The sequence below is a fragment of the Cavia porcellus genome, unplaced genomic scaffold, assembly GCF_034190915.1.
Source record: "Cavia porcellus strain 051 isolate PalLab524CR breed Dunkin Hartley unplaced genomic scaffold, mCavPor4.1 scaffold_15, whole genome shotgun sequence".
Classification (NCBI taxonomy): domain Eukaryota; kingdom Metazoa; phylum Chordata; class Mammalia; order Rodentia; family Caviidae; genus Cavia; species Cavia porcellus.
Window position 1 is genome coordinate 75,074,245 of NW_026947498.1, and position 24,538 is coordinate 75,098,782.

Below are 24,538 nucleotides of genomic sequence, written 5' to 3' on the forward strand. Positions count from 1 at the left end.
CCTCGTCTGTTACGTGGGTGATAAAAGTACAGATTACGTATCCTCTTATTTGAAATGCTTGTAACCAGAAGTGTTTCAGATTTTAGTTTTTTTTTTTAAATTTTGAAATATCTGCATATCCAGAATGAGATATCTTGGGAAATGAGACCCAATTTTGAACACAACATTCATATATATAATTATTGTTATTTTTGGTACCAGGGATCAAACTCATGACCTTGAGCTTAACAGGCAAGTGCTTATGCCACTGAGCTAAATCCCCATCCTCTCATTTATGTTTGATTTATTTATTTTTTTTTGAGATGGGTATTCAGACTGGTCTTTAACTCACTTTGTAACCCAGGCTGGCCTTCAACTCACAATGATCCTCCTGCCTCAGCCTCCCAAGTGCTGTAATTATAGGTGTGTGCCACCACACCTGCCCTTATGTTTTATTTCATATATATATAACCTGGAGGTAATTTATATGATATTTTAAATAATTTTGTGCATGAGATAAACCTTTTCAGGGTGGAATTTTCTACTTGTGTCATCCTATCAGCATTTAAAAGTTTCAGACTTTTTGAATATAGTATCTCCTCAGGAAGCAGATTTGGGATCAAATGAACCTTGTACGTGAAACTGGAAGTTGGATGGGCCAATATGTTTGATCTAAGAATCCATCTTAAAAAGAGCTGGGATTGTGTTGATAGCTTTCAATATCTGAACCAACACTGGGCAGTATTTCTTGGTCTGGGCATATTACTTTTCTTTGCTAATTTACTCCAGAGTGCCAAACTCCCCTTTGCCTCCTGGGATGCCATCTGTATCCTGTGTCTATATGTCCATTTGATTAACCCTAGACCTCAAATTAGTCCGTTCTCAGCCTTCTTCAGTTTTGCCCTCTGTTTCCTGGAACCTTTGCCCCTGGCTGTGCTTTCTTCACTCCTGAAGCCCTGTTTCCTCTTTGAGATGGGCAGCTAGCTCTTCCTGATGGCTTAATGGCTCATGATAGGCTAAGCTCGGATGGTGGGCACACAAAAGGTGACTTGGTAGAAAGGGAGCAAAGTAACTTTCCCAACCAGGGACTCGATTTCCCTGAACTCAAACCCATGGGGGTTTGGGGCCCAGCTGTCCTGCAGAAAAAGGCTTTGTGATGGGTACGTCTGCATTTCCACGTGTGCATTTATTGTTATTGCTCAGTATAGTGTTGAAAAGGCAGACAAATCCCATGAATTACAAAGAGCACAAGCCAGAGATACAGAGAAATAAAGTGTACAATAGAGCACAGTCACTTTCCAACCCCGATTGTCCCAGAGCCCCCAGAGCCTGGGCAGCTTGTGGAAGCTGGAGGCGGCACCATTCCTTCAATACTCTGTTATAAAAGATGTGCACGCAAGAGTTAGCGAAGTGTGGCTACCCTCGAGAGGAAAGGCCCAGGACAGAAAGCACCACGGACATTACAAAAGATAGCAGGCTGAGGAGGTTGTCAAAGCTGTCTCTGATCTGTTAGAAGAGAGGGGAAGGGCGGCTTCCCAGGGCCCAGAATCCTCCTCCTCTCCTTGGTGGGTTGGATCTCTACATTAAAATCAGAGGGCTTGATTTTGAATTTGGAAAAGACCCAGGGACTTCCTGTCATCTGACCATAGACTTGGCTGTGAGCCTTCAGCAGCACTGCCTCCTCCTGGTCAGATCCTCTAAGTGTGGGATCTCAGGTGTGACAGCAGGAGAAATTTGGTGGCAGATGTGTCAGAGTGGCGCCAGATTGGCCTCCTGTAGGCAGAGCAGGGAGGGAGGGAAGTGGTGGTGTTGAGAACATCCTGACAGAAAATTTCTCCCAAAGGTGCTGAAGCGCTGACCTCAAGAACAGCCCCCGCCACAAAAAACTTCCAACAAAAACAAAATGACCAAAACCAGTTCAGGAAAGGGAGAGAGGAGTACACGTCTTCATGGTAGACAGATAGCCGGGCCCTGTGCTCTCTCTTAGCTAGGGCTGTGGCTCTGGATCTGGGAGAGTCCCCCTTTCTCATCTGAACCAGGGTCGGATGGAGGGCCCGTTCCCAGCATAACAAGACAGGGCGCTGGCGGCTCAGTGACTGTCATGCCCATTCCTGGGTTGAGGGGACAGGTGAAATGATGCGAGGAACACTAGGCTTCCCTTGGTTCAGAAAGTTCTTTTGTTTTTCCTGTCAGGACACACTGGACTTAGTAGCCTTGCATGGACAATAATTACAGTGAGGGGAGAAGACAAAGTTGGTGTCAAGGCTCAGCATTGGGGCTGGAGGAAGACAGGAAACAGAGGACCTGGCAAGACTTTAATGTTTCCTTAGAAGAAGGATGTGAGAGAATAACCAGAAATTTTGCAAAAGGAGAGTACAAGGACTCATCACACCACACAATAAAACATTCGCAAGTAACAATAATTAAAACTGTGTGGCTGGTACCTGAGAAGGCACCCAGATGAGGGAACAGAAGTTAAAGAGCCCAAGTCAATAAACAGTGTCACCAGGTAGTCAAGGTGGCATTGGAGCAGGACTGGGGAGAGAATGGTTCTTTGTTAAGGGGGCACCAGGCTAAGGCAGTCTTAGAGTCCAGGCTCTGAACAGCCACATTCATTGGCCCGGTCTCAGTGGAAGAGCACCCTCCCTCTCTCTGTCAATTCTGTGGTATGGCTGGGACAGGGGCTGGGGGAGCACAGAGGCTGCTCTAGAGAGAGGGAAGCTCTCGAGCCTTGCAAGTGCCCGCCCTGTCTCTCTGGAGGTAGGTGACTCAGTAGATTCTGGAGTCACTGAGTGGGTTCCTTGCTTCTCCTCATCAACAGGTTGATGAGCTTATACCTCAGAGTGGGGGTGGCTGCCTGCCCCTGGGGTTCTTGTGCAGAGGCAGGAAAGAAGCTCAGGGGAGCACCGTGGTCCCCATACAAGAGTATACGTGACAGGATATATTCACTGTGATCTGTCCAATGAGGTTTTTTTGCCTTTTTTTTTTTTTGTAAAACTATAGACATCTCAGAACCACACTGCAGAAGTCAGAAAAATCAGCAATTGAAAGCATAACCATTGCATAGTATTAAATGAACAGAGACGGTGAGTTCTTTATTTACAATTATTGTCTAGATAAAAAAATTCATAAAAACAGATGAATGGTCATAAATTATTGACCCCCTAGTGGGGTGAGTTGCCAAACGTACCCCATGCTGCTAGATATAGGACGCAGAGTGCAAGCTGTGTGTACTACAGTGAGTTTTGACAAACCATACTATAGTGAGTTTTGACAGACCATCTGTATCCTGTGTGCGTGCATGTGTGAATGTGTGTGAACATGTATGAGTGAGAGGGCACAGGTGTAATCATCATTCCTGATGAGACGAGATGAGACAAGACTGATGTCGGACCTTCTTGGTAGCTTTTATGGCTCCTTACCTCCCAGGTGAGGTCCACTCGGAGACACCTCCCATCTGCCTTGGGTTCTGGCCCCACGGCACAGCGAGCCTGGTGTGCAAGCCCAATGGTCCTGACATCGTGGAGAGAGGTCAGAGGTGCATGGCCAAACAGAGAGAGGGAAGATGGAAAAGTGAGAAAGGAAAACCCACCGTGCTGCAAGGTTTCCTGGCAGCACATCCTTCCTTCCACGGAGGTATGTGGCAGGCAGGCTTTCACGGTGTTTGTAGCAGAAGCCAGCACGTGCATCTGAGAGTCATCCCCTGTGGTTGGGGATGAGGTATCCTCCGATGGATACATTCAGAGACAGAGTTCTTCTCGACATTCAGGTGGTGCTTTCTCATACAGAAGGTCCTCCTTACAGAGAGGTGTTGCCAGGTGGGATGGGCTGACTTCGAACCCCAAACCTCTTGGGTTTTCCACAGCTATTAGATGTAGGCCCTCCCAGCTGACTATGGCTCTGTTCCCAAGTGGCTCTCATCTTGTTAATGGAAGAGTTCTCTGGGCCTGGAGGAGGGCAGAAGCAGGGCTGACACTGAGCAGTCATGGGAGGGTCAGCATGAGGAATGGTTTTGGTTTTCCTTGAAGCATGGGCCATCATTGATCATGGTATTCAAAATGTCTTTTGCACTGTACAAGTTTATGGAAAAAGATCATATGCCGAAAAGTCTCAGAGCAAACTTTGTGTTAAATACAAAAGTTCTTTTATGAAAAAAGCTGAGACCCACAAAGTGCTTAGCACTTTAGAGGCCAAGACACAATTCAATGAGCTCTTATTAAGTGGGATTACTAGTGCTGTTATTGTTTTGGGGGAAGTAATCGCCTTTCTCACCTGTGACACGGGAGGGTTCAGAATGGCTTTCTGTCTGGGGAAGCAAGACTTGCTGTTAAAAGGCTACAACATATATTGTGACTACAGGAAGACAGTTTGGTTTAAAAATCACACTGAATCCATCTCAGTATACATGTCATAAGGTTCATTTGGATCTAAATAGTGCAGAGAAAAAGGTTATTCTTCTTCAAAATAAAAATAAAAGTAGCAAGCCATACTGAGCCTTATTCAATATTCCAACAGCTCTTATGCTGCCCTTTATAAAGAAATAAACCTCTAAATTACTAAAAAAATCAACTCAATACCATTTAGAATATTTTATCACTACTTCACCCTCTCTACAGACAGTACCAGAGATAACCTATTTTGGAAATGTTCCTGGTAAACTTCAGTGAATTTCATTGAGAGAAAAGCCTTTTCCCAGTGCCTTGTAGAGTCTGACACCCTTGGGTGGGGTGGGCACTCAAGTTGCACATGCAGGGACTTCTCTCCTAGTCCCCTTTCATCTCCAGAGTGAGTCGGTGAACCCTGAGATGGATCCTCAGTAGCACTGGCTTCTGTCTGAGCCTTTCACAGTAGTAATGCGATTGAAACAGAAACAGCAGGCAAAGTAAGAGCATGGCTATTGTAAAACATCGAGGATGCGGTCCAGGAAGGTCAGCGGGGCCAAGCTGTTTTTATAGCATCTCAGCCACCAGTGTTCTTAAAACATACAAATAGCCAAAGACAGTATCTACAGGCTTGTAAACAAATTACATTCTTCTCTTTAGGACATAAATAAGTTAAAATAGAGTAATGTAAGCAGAAACAAGGCAACATGCTGGCAAAGAAACTTTATATATCCATGTATATATATTTATATATATATATATATATATATATCTACCTATCTATATGGACGTATACAGTCCTGGAGAAGTATACGTTGATATAGATACAAAGAAATGGATACAATCTTGTGAGTGTCTATGAGTTCTTCAGTTCCATTGGTGCAAATCTATTAGGCGAATTAAGCTCTGCAATTTCAAAAAGTTATTAAATTAATCTATACAACTGAGACCATGCTGTGCAAGCATTTCAAAAACTCACAGACCAGTGGATTGGATAAATTGTCTCAAAAAAGAGTCTGTTTGAAGTTCCCACCTAAGAAAACAAACAAACAAAAACCCCTCCCCAGCCCCCCAAAACACCCAACAAGGGGAAGATCGAAAGTATCCAGTACATTCATGCGGGGATGCAGTGGCTGGGCGGTGCATGGCCGGTCCGTGTCTGGGTGGGAGCCAGGAAGGGCTTATTTCTGGGAAACCTCTCATTCCCAGTGCTCCCAGGGGAGGTCCGCGCCTTGCCTCCGAGGGAAAGAGTTCAAACAGCATCGCAGCCAACGAAAGCGTCTGTGGGTGGAAATGTCGGTTTCTCTCCAGTGTGCGGTTTCCCCTTGTTCCTGCTGCATGAGGGAGCCAGGGCTGGAGGATGCCCAAGGAGCCAGGTGGGAGGGGGTTCTTGGGGGTGGCCGGCAGGCAGGCAGGCAACAGGTCCTCAGCTAAAGCGACGTCTCCAGGCTGTGGATGGGACTCCCTGGACTTGAAGAGGTAGCTGATTTGCTCGTGTCCGTTGTCAGGTTGATCCCACTGTCGATGGCGCTGTTGTTCTTGTTGAGTGATGATGGCGGGCTCGAGTTCTGCTTGAGTGCGGCATCTTCTTCCAGGTCTGTGTCATCGATGAGGGGGATGTGGGGCTGTGAATCTTCGATCCGGAATTCAGGATGAGCCATGAAGTTATGGATGGAGGTTCGAGACTCAGGCTTTTCTAACCCTTCATAGAGAGAGCTACGGAAGGCCTTCACGACGCGGATCTGCAAGGGAAGCACAGGGTCAGGGCCCTAGGCTGGCTCTGGCCGGGAGCAGAGCAGAGCCGAGTGGAAGGGTGCACCGCGAGGGCTCGGCCAGAGTCCATGTCGCTAGTGTTATGAGAATCAGCAGCGGAGAACAGCCAGGGCTCAGGTTATGTGCGTCCATGAGTTGGTTTTATTAAATGGCTTTGGTTTTGGTCAGGATTATAGTTTGAGGAAGGACAGAAGGGGTCACTGAGCACCATCAGAGATGCTGGCCCTGTGGTAAGGGGAAGCAGTCCACTCCAGCAGGCACCTTGACCTAATGAGGGACTGAGCCTTGTGAGCCTCCCGGCAGAGGCCTGACCATGCAGAGAGGAGTGGGGTCAAGGGGCGAGTAGGAGAAGGGAGAGGCTATTTTTAAAAAATCAGTGTTAAAAAAAAATCACACACAGTTAAGAAACCAAACTACATGGAACAGGTTATGTGCCACACAGAAAAGAACAGGAAGGAGAGATGAGATGAGTTAGAATGAGAAAACACACAGAGGCCACACAGAGAACAGGACATCAAACCAAGGCAGGAAAGCAACCAAAGACACTCAGGGCTTTCTGAGGTGCAGAGCGGGGGCAGCCAGGAAGCACAGGAGCCAGCAGACTAGTGATGGTTGGGGGAGGAACATGCCATGTCCGGGCCGGGCACCTCATGGCACACGTGGATGGACACACGCCACACTCGGCAGCCTGGACAAAGTGAAAGGAAGTCACTGGTACCCAGCGTTTCTTTCCTTCATGCACGTGGGAGGTAAACACTCGAGTATAGACTCTAAGCCCTGGCCAGTCACGGCAGCTTGCTTTTTTTTTTTTTTTAATCCCCTTGTTCCCTGGGGGTATTTTGTTTATTTCTTCATTTGTGCTTTGAAAACACAAAACTAAAAAACAGTCCAGACTCAGGGTCAAACCCAGCCTCTGGGGCGGGGAGGCTCTGGGAGGGATCGAGCAAGCAAAGTGTGAACCTTCAGGGTGATCCAGGGCTCCAGGTTGTGGTCTTTCCTCCTCAGAACGGAGGGAGGTTGGGCCTGGGTCTTCAAGGCTAGCGGACAGAGGCCTGGTCATGGAAGCAGGAAGACCAGGCTGAGTTCCAGCCATTCTACTTCTGTGCCTTGGCTATGGGCAACCCATGCCACCTCTCTGCTGTGCCCTGTCCTGCTCATGGACCCTCAGGTGGAAGAGAGGTGGCCCTTCTCTAGGTCTGGAGAGTGGGCCTGTCATCTCAAGGGTCTGGTGCGACCAGGGACAAAAACTGCCTGCTCCTCTCTTTCCAGGCCTGATTCAGGGTGAAGCAAGAGGAGAAAACAGGCAGCCCTGAAGGGCAGAGTCGACTGGTGGGGTGTGGGCCTTGGGGTGCTCCTTTTCCTGCTAGGAGCCCTGCAGGAGACTTGGGTCCTAGACTTGAGCTCTGGTTAGACCAGGTTCACTCTTGGTCCGGGCAGGGGCCCCCTTTTCTATAGGTGTGAGTCTCCAGGTGGCTCTGGTGCTGGTTCTTGGTGTGCTAGCTGAGGTCTGTTTTCCCTGGGGAGCAGATGCGTCTAGCTCATTGTCTGCTCCTGTGCCCGCGTAGTCAGAGCACACAGACAAGAATTTAACTTCATGTTTCACAGCCTCCCTTCTTGGTCTCAAGCAGGATGGCCCAGTTTGGCCTTTTTTTCCCCTCAAGTTTTCTGCCTTTTCTGTCAGCCGTCACTTATTAGTGCTGGTGTTTGCTTGTCTTCTGAAAAGCATCTCTTTCCATTCTCCTGCTTATGTGCTGTGGGCTGGGAATCAGAGAACCCCATTTGCTGGAATCGTGCATTAAATAAGAGGCATCAGGTGCCGACCAAGGGCCAGTCACCTGCCTCAGAGCTGGTATCTGGTAAAAGCTGTGGGGGCTGCCCTGAGGTTCTTGGCCTCTGCAGACCCTACTTGTGGCTCTGTAGAGTTTATTAATACCCTGATGTCCTGGCAAGTGGACCATGACACCCTGAAATGAGACCAAAACAAAAGAGGTGTTGTAGGCCTCAGTTTCCTGTCTGCCCAATGGGAGCAGCAGCCATCACTGCCGCTCTCAGTGCTCAGTGTTGGACGCCGGTGGGGACACCTCACATGTGGGTGACTTACAATGTAGGGGGACAACACACAATGAGATGAGGTCCCTCTGCCCTTCCCCTGGGATGGAGACAACAGAAAGAATGAACTGCTCTGACAAGACTGTAGGGACGAGACTGTTTGGGACACCCCGCCACGGCCAGCTCAAGTCTTCACTTCTGTTCTCTCTGCAGCTGGAATGGAAAAATATGGGAAAAAATACTCTTCCATTTCTCCTCCTTGCCTACCTCAGAGATGGAACCTAGGGGTGGAGGCCATGTCAGGGGATGAGGGCGGAGGAAAGAGAAGGGACCCGGCAGAGTTTTAGGTCTGGGTGCATTGGACAAGGAGCCGGGGGCCTGGCCCACCGCTGCGGCTCCGAGGGATGCATAGGCCCCGCTCTGAGATGGGCTCCACATACTCGAATGTTTACCCGGCTTCAAAGAAGCCAAGAATTTGGGATTGGTTCACATTCATTTCAGGCTCAAGGTTAAAGACTCACAACCTCTTTTAATTTCACTCTCTCTTGCTGAACTGTGTGTCCAGGGTTCTCTAGCCTTCTAGGGAAACAAACACAGGGAATATTCAGACAGAGGAGAGGTCTGGGCTGCCCCCCACCCGAAGCAAGCCATTTTCTCATTAACCCAAGGTCATGCTAAATTAGCCACCAAAACACTAACAGAGGTCCAGCTTTCTTTCCTTTTCATTGTCTTAATTTCTCCTCCCAATAGTATAAACTCCATGCCCTAGGCAGTTCTAAGAACCAGAAATCTGGAGGGGAATCCAGGCAGGAATGTCCTATCTGCTGAGTGAGCTGTGGTGTCCACCATGTAGCCTGGGGCTGGCTTTGGTGGCCTGTACTTGGCTTAGTGGGTGTGAAGGAACAGGACCCTTGCTGAGGGAGTGGAGCCTGCCAAAGACTTGTTAAGGGTGAAGATGGCTTGAGGTGAGGTGGGATCTCCAGGGAGCCAAGAAGTGTGGGCGTCTTGGCCTTGGAAGAGAGAGTGATCACCAGCGGGAGATGCAGATGGGGTGGGGACACCAATGGGGAAACTCCTTCCTGGCCTCCCAGGTCCTGGAGCGCAGCTCCTATGAGTCCTGGGACATATGGGCATAGTCCTATGTGGGCATAGGCACCAGGCAGCAGTGTGAAATGGCACGAAAGCGGGAGACTTTGCAGACAGACTCCTGACAACTCCCCTGCTGTGACTGCTGTGATATCTTGACCAAGTCCGTTTCTTTCTGTGTTAATGGACCCTCCCCTCTTCCTTTGGAACAGTTCAACGGAGATCCAGCAAAGAGCCCTGGGGTTGGCTGCTGAACTTCTGTGAGAGCACAGACTCCTTGTGAGTGTGTAGGTGGGGCATGGCATGAGCACGAGGCAGACTTCCTCCCAGTGCCACCCTGCTGGGTGCCATGCTCCGGACGGGCACTGTCTGCCTGTGGTCTGCACTTCCCAGTGGTGCTGTGTGAGGGAGGCCAGTATGCTTGGGGACTGTGCTTACTTGTGTCATAATTTAGAAGTCAGTCCCCAACACATACTGCCCTGTGACAGGACTCTATTCATCTCTTGGGAGCCCAGGGGGACACAGACAGCAGGTATTTCTGCCCTAGCTGACACATGGCTGGCTTCCTGTGCTGGAGAATCCCTAGGAGGAAGATGCTGCTGGGAGGGGGCAGCTTGCTTCTCTGTCCTGCCCCGCTAGGCTTCCTGGTCAACTTTACACCTGCCTGGGGTAAGAAATCATGGGCTTCTGAAGGGACCCTGCCCACTACCACTGGGTACCACTGGGCGGGCAGAGGAGATGTTATAGAAACTGAACAGAGGACTAGGGGTATTTACCAAGTGCTTACATTGAGATTGCCATGACCATAGCACAGAGATCCCCTCTAGAAGCCAGTGCCCTTGGGCAGAAGGATGCTCAGCCTCTAGAGCCCATGCCCATGAAAGGATCTGGAAGGGACCCAGAACTCTGAATTCTAAAGTAGAGGGTGGGAGTGGGCAACATCTTGGAGAGCTGCAGGTTGGGGCTAAGGTGAGGGAGCTGTGTGTAAACAGCTTCATAGGGTCACCTGAGAGAATAAGGGGTCCCAGAGAAGCTCAGTCGTGGTACAGCCTTTGCTTAGGCTCCTTTGCAGGGCTGTTCCAGAGCAGAGACATGGGTCACATGGGCTAAGGGAGATTAATCTGGCTTGGAAGGAGATTAGCTCAGAGATGGGAGCACAGAATGGGCATAAATGGGCATTGCTCTGAAGGTGAAGTGTTGTCCCAGGACTGGCCTTCTTGAATGGTTTTACAAATGACACAGATGAAAAGGTGAGGATTTTATCTGCAGTGTGAAGAAAGGCCAACTCTTTCTTCTAGCCCGTGTGAGCTACGATGAGAGTCAACTGCAGGAATCTCTTCCAGGGCTACACGGGTGCCCCAGGAGGTCTGTCATGGCCAGTGCTGAGTGCTATGATTCAAGAATGAGGCCAAATCAGAATGGAAAAAGAACTGAGCTCACACCCAGAAGTTAGTCTTCTGGTAGGCAGAGTCAGCTAGGAGACCTCAGGAGTCACCGACAGGGATGTCTCCTTGCTGGGCCATTTGGTGATGTCACTTCAGGACAGGTGGTATGAGGAAGTAGGGGCAAGGCCAGACTTAGGCTGACATGGGGATGGGAGGGAGGAGAAAGTCAGATGGGGCAGAGCTACCTACTGGACCAGGGTCACTGGTCTGAAAGGGGAGGAGGACAGGACCATCCTCTTGAGACAGCCTGGAAGTGATCTCCTCAGGATAGTGCCTCAGGGAAAGGTGACTCAGATACCACTTGCTCAAATACACCCCATGTCCTCGTGGCTCAGCTGGCCACCCTGTCACTGATTCTGTGCCAATGAATGGAGATTTGTGCATCCTTCTTGCATACTAGCAAGTCAGCATCCATAGAAAGAAGATGGTGGGCATAAGCAGAAGCTGTCAGCAGGCTCTGTGGTCTGCGCCTCCTATCAGAGGCCCACAATGGAGAGCCTATCCTACACTCAGGTCATGCTCGGTGGACAGGGATGAGTGTGGTAACTGTTTCCTGGTGCAGGTGGAGCACTCTCTAAAGTACCAGGGCCCACAGTTTGTTTCTCATCAAAGAGCTGAAGGCTGACGGGAATAATGGAAATATCGCAGCTACGTTTTTGTTGTTTGTTTTTTTGACAGTCTCACTACACAGTCCAGGCTGGCCTTAAACTCACAGTGATCCTGCTGCCCTAGACTTGAGAGTGCTGGGATGTCGTGCATTCCCATCTATTTGAGATCAGAGCTAGGGCCCATTTGACAGACAAAACAGAGGAGGTAGGTGGGAAATACAGACCGATTCCCTCCAGGGCCTGAAACTATGGGGAGGTCGAGGAAAAGTCTAGACAGAGCCAGAGATGTGTGGGTCAGAAGCGGTAGTATGAGACGAGTTTGGCAGGAGGGGGATGGAGGAGAGGTGGCTGGGCTGCTCCTGAGTTACAGGAGGGCCAGATGCTCAGTTAGACCAGACCCTTCCAAGGTGAGGGGCCTGACCCACCATTTTTCATCGGCAGTCAGCAGACAGGTCAGGAGCCTTGTCTTTTCCAGAAAAGGGCAGAACTCCACAGTGTGCTTCCCTCGCTTGGGAAAGTGGTGTTTCTACAGCAACTGAGGTGCACAGGGAGAAGGGGCAGGGAGGTGCAGATTCTGAACTGCTCTGGCAGTGCCCTGGGCTGTGGTCTCCTTAGTGGCCTGGGACTCCTGATTGATTGTGACCTCTGACTTGAAGGGACCTCTTGGTTTGTCTCTGCCCCATGGCTGTGACCCCATGGCTAGTGGGTGCTTCCTGACCAGCTGAGAAGCTGCAGATGATGTGATCCTTCTGTGGCTTCCTACAGCTGATCCTGCTGTATCTGTGACCTGAGGGCTTTCACCCTTGGCCATAGAACCTTTGTGCATTACTCTGAATAGGTGACTGTGACCTCCTGGCCAATTCTGGCTCCTGCTCTTGGAGCCAGGCTTTTCTTGACAGAGCATAAGCAGGGGCACACTGTGTGATCCTCAGTGATGGCCCCTTTGGCCTCTGGGGCCTGGTAGTGGATTGGAACCATTTTATCACTAAAAATCAGGCCCTTCTAACCAACGGTGATGCCTCAACCCAGACCCTTTGGCCATTTGTAGCCCTAATGGCACCCAACTGGCTGACCCTTGACCTGGCCTGTGCAGTGACTGCCATCCTGTGACTGGCCCTGACTTCCTGCCTACTAGGGACTCTCCCCAGGGGCTCTGGCTCTTCGGCGCCCTGGACTGCAGTGACCAGCTGCCCCCCATGTCCTCTGGTTCCCAGCCCCTGCCCACCAGCCCGCCCAGGAGCTGGTATTGGCGGCACCAGCAGAGCGGTAAGGAGTCACACTCACGCCCAGCTGCAGCAGGAGGAAGGCTGGTCGGAGAGGAAAGAGCATTGGACAACGACACTCGACTAGGGCTAGAGAGATTGGCTACATCCTGGCTCTGGCTGGTGACCGAGGACTGTCTCCGCAGGGCGCCCTGAAAGGAGGCCCCACTCTTGAAAGTATTGACTACTTCAATCTGCAACGGAGGAGAGAACGAGACAAGTTGCGAGAAGAACGGACACAACAGCTACACGACTGACAGGCACCACACCATGAGAACAGCCGCAGCCACGGCGACAATGACAACGCCACTTAAATTAAAATGAAAAATACCAGACACACTTCAAGGCTCTGACAGGTATCTGCCCTCTGTAGGCCCTGTGCTCTGGGGAGGACTTGGGGCTCTTGCCTGCCCCCTCGTGCTAGTGGCTCAGGGCCAGCAGGCTGGGCTGGGGCAAGGCTGGGCATGGAGCCACTGGGTGCTCCGGTGGAAAGACCTAGGCCCCAGTTTCGGCTGGGTGGCCTTGGGCAAGTCCCTTCTCTGAGCCCCCATTTCTGGTCCTAAGGGGCAATCCTGTCTACCCAGCAGTTCTATCTGTAAGAGCCAAAGTGCCAGGCCACATTGGTACTTAGTAGGCTCCTGCCATGGTCCTCAGGAAACCAGTTCTTGCTTTCTCCTGTGAGCTGCAGGCCTGCAGGGGAGCTGGAGAAACCAGGGCTGTGTGTCCTCACAGGAAGTACAGGCTGCTGGGTCCTGCTCAGGAAGGAGAGCCCAGGCTTGTCTCCAAGTGCAACCGCCCCTGTCTTGCCCTGGCCAGTTTGGGAGGCAGGGTCATCTTGGGACCTCAGTGAATTCCAAAACTGGGGGTCATATCCACATCTCAGGACTGTTAAAGTCCAGGAGAAGAGGTTTGGGATGGGACTGCTGGTGGAAAGGAAGTTGCTAGTTTGCAGCTCTTCCCAAGAGGGCCGTGGGGGACCTGAGGTGGAAGTGAGGTGGACCTGAGGTAGAAGTTCCCACTGGTCTCTTTGGGTAGGGGCCTTCCCTCTCGGGTTCCTAGACCCCTTCTAATGCTGACCCCCTGGTGCTCTGACAGCACTCTGGGTTGTGATGTCTGCCCTGGGCAATGCGAGACAGCATGGGGTAAGGTGTCACAGGCGCACAGCATATGCTTTGGTCTGGGAAGAAATCTGCTTGTGACTGGGAGGCATTGTGCATTTGTGCTCCCCAGTATGTGTTCAGTGTGCATGTGTGTGTGCACATGTGCAAGGAGATACCAGCCTTGCTCCTCTCAGTCTCTTCCAATCCCCAGGGAGTCACGTGGGCGCAGAGGAGATGTGTGATAAAGAGTGTTCATACCTCATGGCAGGAGGCCCTGGAGCAACCCTGCCTTGCGGTCCATTACCCAGTCCCTCCTTCTGCCTCCTGGTGGCTGCCCCTTGATGAGTCCCCTCATCCACCTCAGTCTCAGAGCCACCCTCCCTTTCCTCTCAAGGGACCCCCACCAGTTGAGAAGGCACAATGGTGTCTTGCCACACAGGCTTCTCTGCTTCTTTAGCAGTCACAAACCCGTGTGAGGGATGTGGGTGCGTGAACAGTTAGTGTGAGAGAGAGGGTCAGCCTGGGGTCCTGTGGTGGCCTCTGCCAAGGGTCATCCAAATCCACCTGCCCCTCGGTGGCCAGTTTGGGATGGGTAGGCTCACAGGGGCCTCCTTGTCTGGCCACCTGGCCAGGCTGGCCCTGGCCCTGGGGCTTCACGTACCTGTGTCTGGATGCGGTTCAGGCCCCGGAACCACAGGATCTGGCCCCGGCGCAGCTCCCTCTCAGCGTGGTCTATCTCCTCCACATCCTCGTTGAGCTCCTCCTCAGGAATCTCCTCCTTTTGTGTGAGCCGGCCCGCCTCTTTCAGGAACTTGAGCCTGCTTGTTGGGATGGTGGCAATGACCTGTGGGGGACAGCGCTGGAGTCAGGCCACCACTGTCCTCCTGGTTGGCTCCTGCCCCTCCTCCTCCCTGTCCTTTTTCCCTGACCACTCAGCTCAAACTCTTCTAGGTTTTTACCTGCTTGCCTTTCTTTTTTTCTCCAGTAATGAGAATTGAACCCGGGGCCTTCCCACAGAGCTGCATTCCTAGCCTTTATCTGTACTTTTTAAAATTTTGAGTTAGGATTTTGCTGTTGCTCAGCCTGAGCTCAAACTTGCAATCCTCTTGACTCAGCCTCCTAGAGTGCTAGGATCATAGGTGTGTGGCACCAAGCCTGGCAATAAATTTGCTTTTTAACTCACCCATTTACCCAGGGTCAAGGGGATGGAGCTGAACACCTAGGAGTTGAACACTCCTTTGGGAGTTGCACAGATGTGACTTTGAATACCCTACGTCATATTCTGTTGCGTGACTTTGGCAAGTCATTTGTATTTTAGTTTTTCTCTCTGTATTTTAGTTTTTTCTTTTGTAAAGCACAGTGGAAGCTTTGGAAATTGTGGAGATAAAGCCACATGGTGTGTCCAAGTTGCCATGGACAGCCTGGCCCAAGCTGGGCCCTAAAATCTTCTTGAGTCCCCTTTAAGAACCCCTAAATATGTAGCATCCATCTTGAAGGGGAAGACAATGTGGAAAGAGGAAATGCTTTCACTTTTATCTTTCCTGATGAGCTTGTCCATGGGGCTAAGGCCTGAGAGGCAGGTCTAATAGGGAAACTGAGGCGATAGGGAACAAATTCACTGGACCAAATACTCAGCCTTTGGGAGTCCTAGGATTCAGGTTTAGCTTTGCATACTGGCATCAGCCTTAGTCTCTTGAGTCTGCTCCACACTCTGGAGCTCCTTCAGATGAGGACCAAGGCAATGATGGTGGCCTGGCTCTGGGGGTGCAGAGAACAGGGTACTAAATCACGAGTCAGCAGTGTGCTTTGGAAAATCCATGTGGATGAAACTCAAACCTTCCTCTTCATCTGGTTAATTTTGCCCTTGCAGCTTTTACTGCAGCCTGGAGACAGTCTGAGTTGAGAACAGTGTCTCAGGCCCAGGTGGTCCCCTAGCCTGAATGGCTGGGCACCTTGGGGAAAAGCCCCTTCAGCTCAGGATCATTCTGGACACTGCTGCTAAGTATGGTATCCTGCTGAGGAGACTGAGCTACAAGGTGTCACAGCTGGGATAAAGACGTGTGCGTGTGCACACACACACCTGTGACAAAGGCAGGAAAGGGATTGGGAGACTGGTGGAAATGTTTTGGGGTCACAGCTGGAGGGGCCACTAGAGAGTGTCCCCAAAGCCAGGGGGATCTTGGATGGCCATAGGCACTGCACCACAGCATGGCAGGACTGCCCCTCTTGCACTCCCTCTGTGTCCTCTGAGGTCATTGCTGGCCATCAGCACAGGACATTGATGACCCATTTCCCTTTCTATCTTCAGGCTACATGGCTTGGCCCATTAGCATCTAGTGAGCATTTAATAACATCATGCTCTTTACTTCACTGTTTTGTTAACTTCTATTTTTAGCAAGTGCCTGATTGTCCAGTCATATTAGCAATATAATGTTGCCTCTTGAGTTAAATTTAAGTTGATGAAAAAAAGAAACAGAAACATGGGTAGTGTGTCATAAAAAGGAAAACATCCCAGTGGAGATGCTCAGAATGCCAGTGTGTGGGCCCGCCATGTCTGCTTTGCTTGGGTGCACAGAGATGGGAGGCCCTGCTCCAGGGGGCTCCTGGGACCTTGGCTGCTGCTCTTTCCCTTCCTTGCCCAGAGGTACTCCTGCACCCTGCCTGAACTCACCTGGCCCCAGACCAGCTCTCCCAGCCCGATGAATATGCACCACATCCACTGGTCCAGCTGCAGTGGGGAGCAGCTGAAGGGCTTCCCTCCAAACTGCACAATCACGATCTGGAGGTCATAGGCAGAGAGGGAGAGAGACAGGGACAGGCTATCAGGGTCTGCCCTGGCATTGCTCTGTGAGCCCAGGCCAGGTCGGGGAGTCCTGGCTACCTGGATGGCAAAAGTGCCCAGCACAATGGTGCAGAAGATGGGGTTCCGGAAGATGCCATCGAAGACGTTGCGCTCGCCGTGGATCTTGCGGGCGTTGATCTCGTTGAAGAGCTGCATCATGACGAAGGTGTTGAAGATGATGGTGTAGTGCTCAGAGGGTGGTGAGTGCAGTGGCGCATTCCTCCCGCTGTCGATCTGGAACATCTTCTCGCCTGCCAAGCCAGAGGGCGGGGCGGGGCTGAGGTGGGGCTTGGCCAGTGAGGGGTGCAGGGTTAACAGACCCCTTTCTCCTCTGGGTGGCAAAGACCTTGGGGAATTATCTTCCACCTTTTCTGTGGGGATCTGAGAAAGGTTGAATGCCAGCTGTGTTATCAGGTGACATTGCTTATAAAGATTTGCCGGTACATGGTGGCGCATGCCTGTAATCCCAGCTACTCTGGAGGCTGAGGCAGGAGAGTTGCAAGTTTGAGGCCAGCCAGCAGCTTAGCGAGTCCCTGTCTTAAAATAAAAAAAAAAATAAAAAAGGCTGGGGATGTAACTCAGTGCTCCCTGGATTCAATCCCTAGTACTGTGAGGGGGGAAAAAAGTGACCCAGATTAGCAAACACACCTGGACTTGGAAGGCAAAATGCCCACGAGAGGCCACTATGGTTTGCGATACTGTTTCTGTCACAGGCCTGGTCCCCAGCCTGCAGTGCTGTTGGGAGGTGGTGGAGCCAGGTGGGACTTCTCAAGAGAGGTGCCCTTGAAGGAGACTGTGGAACCCCAGCCCTTCCCTAGACTGTACTTCCAGCTTGGGGGCCAGTGCTTTTGCCAGCCTGAGTTAAAATCCAGCTCCTGTTTCTAAGTTAATTATCTCAGGTACTTGCCATTGTGATTGGAAATGTGCCTGGGAGATCTGAGGACCCAGCCTAGAAGGAATCCTGGGAAAGGGGAAGGATTGCTCCTGGAGGGTTTGGGCAATGGAGGGGTCCCAGCAGAAGGGTGGCTACCTCCTGCAAAGCCTGGGCTTCCATGGACTATGGGGTGCAGTGGTCATTCGGCAGTAGGGGCTATTGTTGGCTGCGGGGTTCGTCAGCCTGAGACAGGGCCTGGTTATACTTAGGGTCCCTGTGTGACTCTGAACAACCTGCTTATCCCTGCTTTCCCCGTTAGCAAAGGGAAGGTGAATGTGGATCCAGGAGCAGAGCTGGGCCACAGGTGCCTGGGAAGACATGGGGGCCAGGGCTCACCAACGAAGAGCAGTGTAAAGATGAGGGTGAGCTGGTAGACAGCGTGGCCCAGGATGTTCTTCATCATGGTCCGAGAGATGAGGGGCTTGTTGCGGCCGTAGGGCTTCCGCAGCAGCAGGGTTTCTGTGGGTGGCTCGGTGGCCAGTGCCAGGGAGGCGAAGGTGTCCATGATGAGGTTCACCCAGAGCATCTGTACGGCCTTCAGAGGGGAGTCCTGGGGGCAGCAGGCAGGGAGGGGTGCTGTTACCTGAGGCAGCCCATCTGCTCCCCTGAACCTAGCTGTAGCCCTAGCTGTAAAGGTCCCTCCTTGGAGAGGCCAACACCTGCCCCTGCCCCTCCTCCATCTCTTACTGGTCTCTGGGATCTGAAAAAGTATCTGCGTGTGTCTGTGCTGCAGCAATAATGCATTTAACTTTTACTACAGGGTTACAGTTTGAATTTGTTTCCTTTAGACATAAGTGGCTTCTGTAGACTTCGTCAGAGAGGGCCTTAAAACCGAACATGGAGTCTGCTGGATGTGTCTGGTGATGCTCTCTGCAACTTTCCTCTCTGAAAAGGACTCTGTGCTGTGTGCCTGGACGCGGTGAGGGGTGATGGTGATAACAGGAGCCCTCCACCTCCTCCATGGTGACTTGATGACTATGTAAAGCCTGCTTTTCTCTCACATGGCCATGTCCTCCATGTTTATTTGGGAATCGGGAGGAGACAGCTCTCCTTCTGTCCTTTCCCTGGGGCTTCAGCTCATTCACCTGGGAGCCCTGTATTTTCATGGACAATTTTGCCCTAGAATAAATTACAGGACAGTATGGCAGTGGTCTAACATGGCCAAAGGCCAAATTGAGAATGCTTACCCTGATGGCCACTTCCTCCTTCTTCCCTGATTACAACTGCCTCCTTTTCCCCACGCACGCGAAAAAAAATTCCAATCAGCTCCTTGTGTGTCATTAATGCCCTCCCCAAGGGCCACATCTGGTCAAAGGTTACATATTACCACCTCCTACATCCAGTTAGAGAAGAAAGCCAAACTGTTGCAGGTTTTGGGCTCCTCTCCATGTCATTTGAATAAAAGGGCCACTTTCACTTTTTCTTATATTCTGCTTCTCTGTTGAGCCAGAAAACTAACATTTTGGTGCCTTGAGGCTCGGATTGGCAGAGTGCATTAGCTCCTGGAGGTCACCTCCAGTTTTGAGCTCCCTCTGTCTGTGAGCTGCTTTTTCCTTCCTCCAGACCTGCTTGCTTGCTGTTCCTAGCCTGCATCCAACCCAGATGAGATACTGTCTGAGGTTTTCTGTTTCAGTTTCTCAGTGGATAAAAGCTTTTACGCTCCTTGCATAACTGAGGCAAAGCTGTTTTCAGCCTTAGAAATTCACGAGCTTGTGTCAGAAAACCTATCCTTTGCTGTTCCTGGACAAAGACAGCAGTTTTCACAGGACAGCCCAAGGCAAAACTGTTATTCTCTTATCCTCTGGGACCCCAATCAGCATTTTCAGTGGACAGCCAATGAGAATGTGTGTTGGGACCTTACTTGTCACACTTTCAAAACAGGTGATGACTTCTTTTGATAAGTGTGACCCAGGACATTCCACATCCTTGAGTGGCAGGAGCTAAAGCTCTTATGTCCTGTGGCAAAGCTGTTTTCTTGGCTTACCTCTAATTCGGTCATTATGGGGAATACCATTTCCTGTTCCCGAAAACACACCTCGGGGGTGCCTGGTTCAGAACCGTGGTGCTCTTGGCCTCAAGAAGGCTATAAAAACCAAAAAGCTGATCTTTTATTTATACTTCTATCACAATGGTGGCAAGTTGGCAGAAATCTCCTATCCTCAGGCCTTTCCCACTTAAGGATGTGTTCTCCCAGTCACTTAAGGTGGCCCAAATATTTCTGGCTCCCTGTACTGTACAAAGATCTCTTCCCTCCTCCCCTCAGCTGTGCCTGCTGTCTTTAGTCCCCTTCTCCGTATCCCCAGGCCCGAACCCCAAGGCTTTGGCGCTTTGCATCATCCTTCCCCTTTCCTCACGGGCAGTGGCCTCTAACCCTTTCCTTACTTCCTCTCTCCAATCTCAGATTTCTTGACCCTCTCCACCTGAGCCATCATTCCATTGGATGGTTCCTCTTTTCTCTCCCCTGCTCCTGTGTTGCCATTAACCTGCTGGCTCACCACACTTGGTCTCATGTATCTCAGTCACCAAGCAGGCACATGGTGTTCGACTGCTATCTTGTGATCTCATACCACATGGTCCTCAGCAGTCATCTTGCTGCAGCTCACATGGAGGACAGCCACCATCTTGTGGTCCTCTGCCATGTGACAGTCCGCCATCTTTCAGGCCCTCATCGTGGGATCATCAGCAGCCATCTTGTTGCAGGTCACATGATGACTAGTCACTATCTTGTGCTCCCTCACCATGTAACTAGCACCAGGTATCTGTGGGTCTCATGGTAACCAGTCACCATCTTGTGCTTCCCTGTCATATGGTGATAGTGGCCACTTTGTGTTGATCACTCTGTAATTGCCCACAGACACTGCTGGGCGGGTTGGCTGCTCAGTGCCCACCAACACCTCCTATCTTCATGTGGAGCCTTCTCAGCCTCAATCCCTATTCTCCCTTTGGGAACAGGCTGGTTCCCAGGGACTGATTCATGTTCACATTCCTTTTTCAGTCACTGATCTGTCTCCTAAACCATAAATTAGATTCCTTTTCTGCTATTCTTATTTCAAGAGTTAATTGACCTACAAAAAGGCTCGCACTAGTCTATTTACTATAGTTTAAATTGGCCAAATATATTTGAGTGCATTTTGATTTTGTAAGATTTTTGTCAGTTTGTCTGTGTACCTGGTGTCTGTTTATACAGTATAGATTGTCTGTCCATGTTTGTCCATGTGTCTGCTCTGTAAACAGCTGTTCCTTTTTACTTGAGCTTAGCAATCTTTTCTCTTTTCCTTCTTTTGCATTTTCAGATCATCTAATCAAGATTTATTTGGGTTATAGATTTAAAAAGCATGCTTCCACCTGGGTTGCCAGCTGGTCAAAATGATGCTAAAACTGGTTAAACAAAATCCCTTGGGATGAGGAGAGACTGTACAAGACTCCAACTGATGGATAAGAGAGCGGCTGCCTGGTAACTTTAACCAGTTCTTATTCATTTACTGGAGGTTCCAATAATCTCCAGAGCCTTATGGGAGACACCCTAAATAAACTTTGTATGGCTAAGGCAATTCATTATTGCTGGTCTTATGGTATATTCACACCTTCAAGTATAAAACTGGGATTTTTTATGATGATAAATATCTTCTTTTAGATCCAGACATCTGCCTTTTTCTTGTGGTCCAGCCAAGATATTCAAGCCAAACCAACCAGTCAAATGATAATTTTTAAACAAAAGTTTATGTAATGTCTATCAACAAAAGGACCTAAGAGTCAATGGGTTCCAACTGCTATAATTTAGAAACAATTTCTAAACTTAACTGTCAGTTCTATGGCTCATGCTTTGATTATACATGCCTTTGTATATATACTTTGATTAAAGTTTGTTCTTGCCTAGAAGGTGCCAAACCCCAATGCATCACACAGATAAAAACAATAACAAATATGCTAAATTCCTTTTAGATTCCTTTTACTGAGATCCATCAAATCATTTCCAGAAAAAGGTTATATGGTGCATATTGAGGTCATAATTAACTATACTCAACAGGCCTTAAATGGCACTGCAGCTGATCTCTCTCCTAAATAAAAAAGGTAAAAATTAGTAAAAAAGGCTGTCCTTCAAATGTCCTTAGAATGTCTCATTAGACATTCTAACAGCACAGGAGGTGCTTATATGATCGTACAACAAATGAATGACATGTCAGTTTCTAAAATTCCCTGGACATCATCCTTATCCTCCTCATGGGAAGCCATTACTAGAACTGTATTCATAATCATCCTGTTGGTTCTATTATTTGGACCCTGCATACTCAATTGGTTCTTTGCCCTTGTCTCCTCTAGACTTAAAGCTGTGTGCCTACCCAAGATGAAAATGCCTGTTATCTACTGAGGACCACTAGTTAAAAGCTCGGCAGAGTATCCCTGATGGCCAATCAACAACTTTGACTCCCTTCAGCCTGAAGAAGCCAGATTGGTCCATTATCCCTCATGGTAGTTCAGGTTACTTCTTCAAAGGAAAAAATGTTATAGGCAGCTGAGTCAGATAAAAATATTATACACAGTCAGACAGGGCTATGGCCTTATAGGAGCCAACACAGAGGACCAGATGTCTTGTGACCTTGGAGGAGACAGATACCCCCCACTTTGGGCCAGCTCCCAAGACAAAAGGTTAACTTGGCCCTCAAACCCCACAGGGAGACCTTCTTAATATGGCTTTTTGTGCTTTCAAGAGAAGAGGTAAAACTCAAAAGGAGAGAAAATAGTAATCTGATCTTTTAGCAGTGGTATTTGGGGTTTTAAGACAGGTAAACCACAACAAGGCAGAGCTGCCTGAGCCCCTCCCAGACCAGAAAGGACACTGGGCAAGAGAATGCCTTAACCCACGAGTTCCCCTGGGGCCCTGCCACCTCTGCAATCTCAAGGGCCATTGGAAGAGCAGCTGTCGTAGCTACCAGAAAGGGGATAAGCCATCCTCTAACTCCTTGCTCTCACAGGAGATCTTGTCACCACTGGATTCGTCACTGGCAGATCAACTTGGACTTGCTGCTGAAGATTGATGGGGAATGGGGCCCACAGCCCCCATTAAGGTGTCCTTCTCAGAGCCCTAAGTTTCACTAGAGATCTCAGGTAAGGCACTCTCTGTACTTGTAGACACAGAGGCCAGGTACAGTGTTCTTCCTGAGTTTTCAGGCCATTATATTAAATCCTCAGTGTATATTAAATTCCAGCCTACACAATCTCTTCAAATAGGGCCCGTTCCGTGTAGGTTCCAAACCCTCTTCTTCACTCACAGATTTTTCAATTTACTAATGTATCTCACATTCCTTTTAGATAAAGATGTCCTCCAAAAGCTTACTTCATAGACCAAGTTACACACAAAGCACTCAGGGATAGATATTCCAGGGATCAAAACTTGTTCTCTCAAATCAGCAGGCCTTAGATGTCATCACTGACTTACACACTATTTCCATGTGGGATAACAGGTCCTATCCAGACTCCTATCCCCAGTGGTTATCCATCCTTTTCTGAGGGCTATCATCCTTCAGCTTACTCACTCCTGTCATCTCTGTGCTAGCATCTTGTTTCAGGGACACATACCACCCTCTTCCTTCCCTACTCATCAATTTTGGGGGCACATCCCTGGTCAGGACTGACAGGCCAAGTTTACACACATGCCCCACCACAGAACTCTCAAATATCTTCTTACTTTTCCAGTCAAATAATGATCCTCAAATCACTCAGCAGGACTACACCCAAAGTAGAGTGGCCCCTACTTGGTCTTCCTCACAACTCCAATGGTAGTCAAGATTGCTGGACTGCCATGCTGGTTCCTAACACCCCTGACTCTACATATCGTGAGTGGTCATCACATCTCCTGTCTCCCCCCATGTTGGAGACCGCTATGAAGTGGCTCTGAGCAGGACTTAAAATTAGCCAATTGACTTTCTATGTTTATCTGTGAGTCTGTCCTAGGCCTCCGCCCCTTGCCTGATGATGGGAGCTGATTCATAGTAAGTGAACCTCTATGAATCTCTGGTCCTGGCTGAGGCCTGCAGTGGCATGACAAGGCCATAGCTATGGACACTTGGCTCAAACATAAATTAAGTAGATAGGGACTGCAGCTGCAGAAATTACTCCTACCGTCTCACTTCTACCGTGTCTTCATGATAAGATGGTTCTCCTAAATTGGCATGATTTACTGCTCAGAGAAGTCTCTGAAGTGACTCCCAAGGTCCTGCTCATCGCCTGTGCTTCCCTCAGTTTCCCTGCTCTTTGTTGTTGGACCTAATAAAAATGGACGGTCCAGAGAAGTTTTTGTCTTAGCCCTCAAAGTCTTGAACTCAGCTAAAGGGTTCTGACCCTCCTGGAGCCCTAAAATCATCCCACTTGTCTCATTTTATTTAAGCCTTTACCGTATATTCATTTGGGAGATTGGGGATCTAGGTCAGGACCCGATACATCCATAGTCTATAATTTCACAAATGTGCCCGAACTGTCAGGCCTTACTTTCTCATGCTTCCCATTCTCTTCAGCTCAACCTCTGGACCAAGAATAAGTCCTACCTGCACTTTTTAATTTTACTCTTTTCCGATGGGGGAATAATTGCCCCCCATAACTACTCCCTCAACTCCACACTTACTTTTCAAATTCTTCCTCACTATGGCCCTGATGGAATGACACATTTAGACAAGGGCACCTTTCCTTTTACCCCTCCTGGGTCCTTTAATCATGATAACGACCTGCCTCCTCATAGCACTTTGTCTTTTTATTTCTCTGATCTAGGATGGGAATATTCACCAATGATACACCCTTTACCCTGGCGGAAGCACCTGGTACCAGCTTCTCCCTGGGCATCAGCCTATCAACCCCTCCTAAACCCCAACACGATGCTCGTATCCGGCAGGCAGTAGTAAGAGAGAGTCTCTGCCCTTTTTCTAACAATAGAAAGACGGGAATGAAAGAGTTTTGCCCTAGAATAAATTACAGGACATTATGGTGTTGACTAACATGGTGGAGGGCCAAACTGGGATGCTTACTCTGATGACCACGTTCTTCTTCTTCCCTGATTACAACTTCCTCCTTCCTTTCCCCATGCACA

The 24,538-nt window shown here is 49.5% G+C and overlaps 1 protein-coding gene across 16 annotated transcripts in view; it reads right to left on the reverse strand.

The window, feature by feature from the left end:
• Positions 1-3,043: 3,043 nt before the first annotated feature.
• Atp2b2 (ATPase plasma membrane Ca2+ transporting 2) overlaps positions 3,044-24,538 on the reverse strand; it is a 364,580-nt gene continuing 343,085 nt past the window's right edge. For 8 of the 16 annotated variants that reach the window (XM_063225260.1, XM_063225261.1, XM_063225266.1 and 5 more), the window contains 5 exons: positions 17,797-18,010; positions 16,566-16,777; positions 16,356-16,463; positions 14,346-14,528; positions 3,044-6,103 (listed from right to left, as the gene is read on the reverse strand). In XM_063225260.1, the coding sequence (XP_063081330.1) occupies positions 5,792-6,103; positions 14,346-14,528; positions 16,356-16,463; positions 16,566-16,777; positions 17,797-18,010 (1,029 nt within the window). In that variant the 3' untranslated portion in view covers positions 3,044-5,791. Of the gene's footprint in view, positions 6,104-8,710; positions 8,763-12,606; positions 12,779-14,345; positions 14,529-16,355; positions 16,464-16,565; positions 16,778-16,835; positions 17,064-17,796; positions 18,011-24,538 lie in introns of those variants that run through there. The other 8 variants (XM_063225269.1, XM_063225268.1, XM_063225267.1 and 5 more) reach the window with 5 other exon arrangements.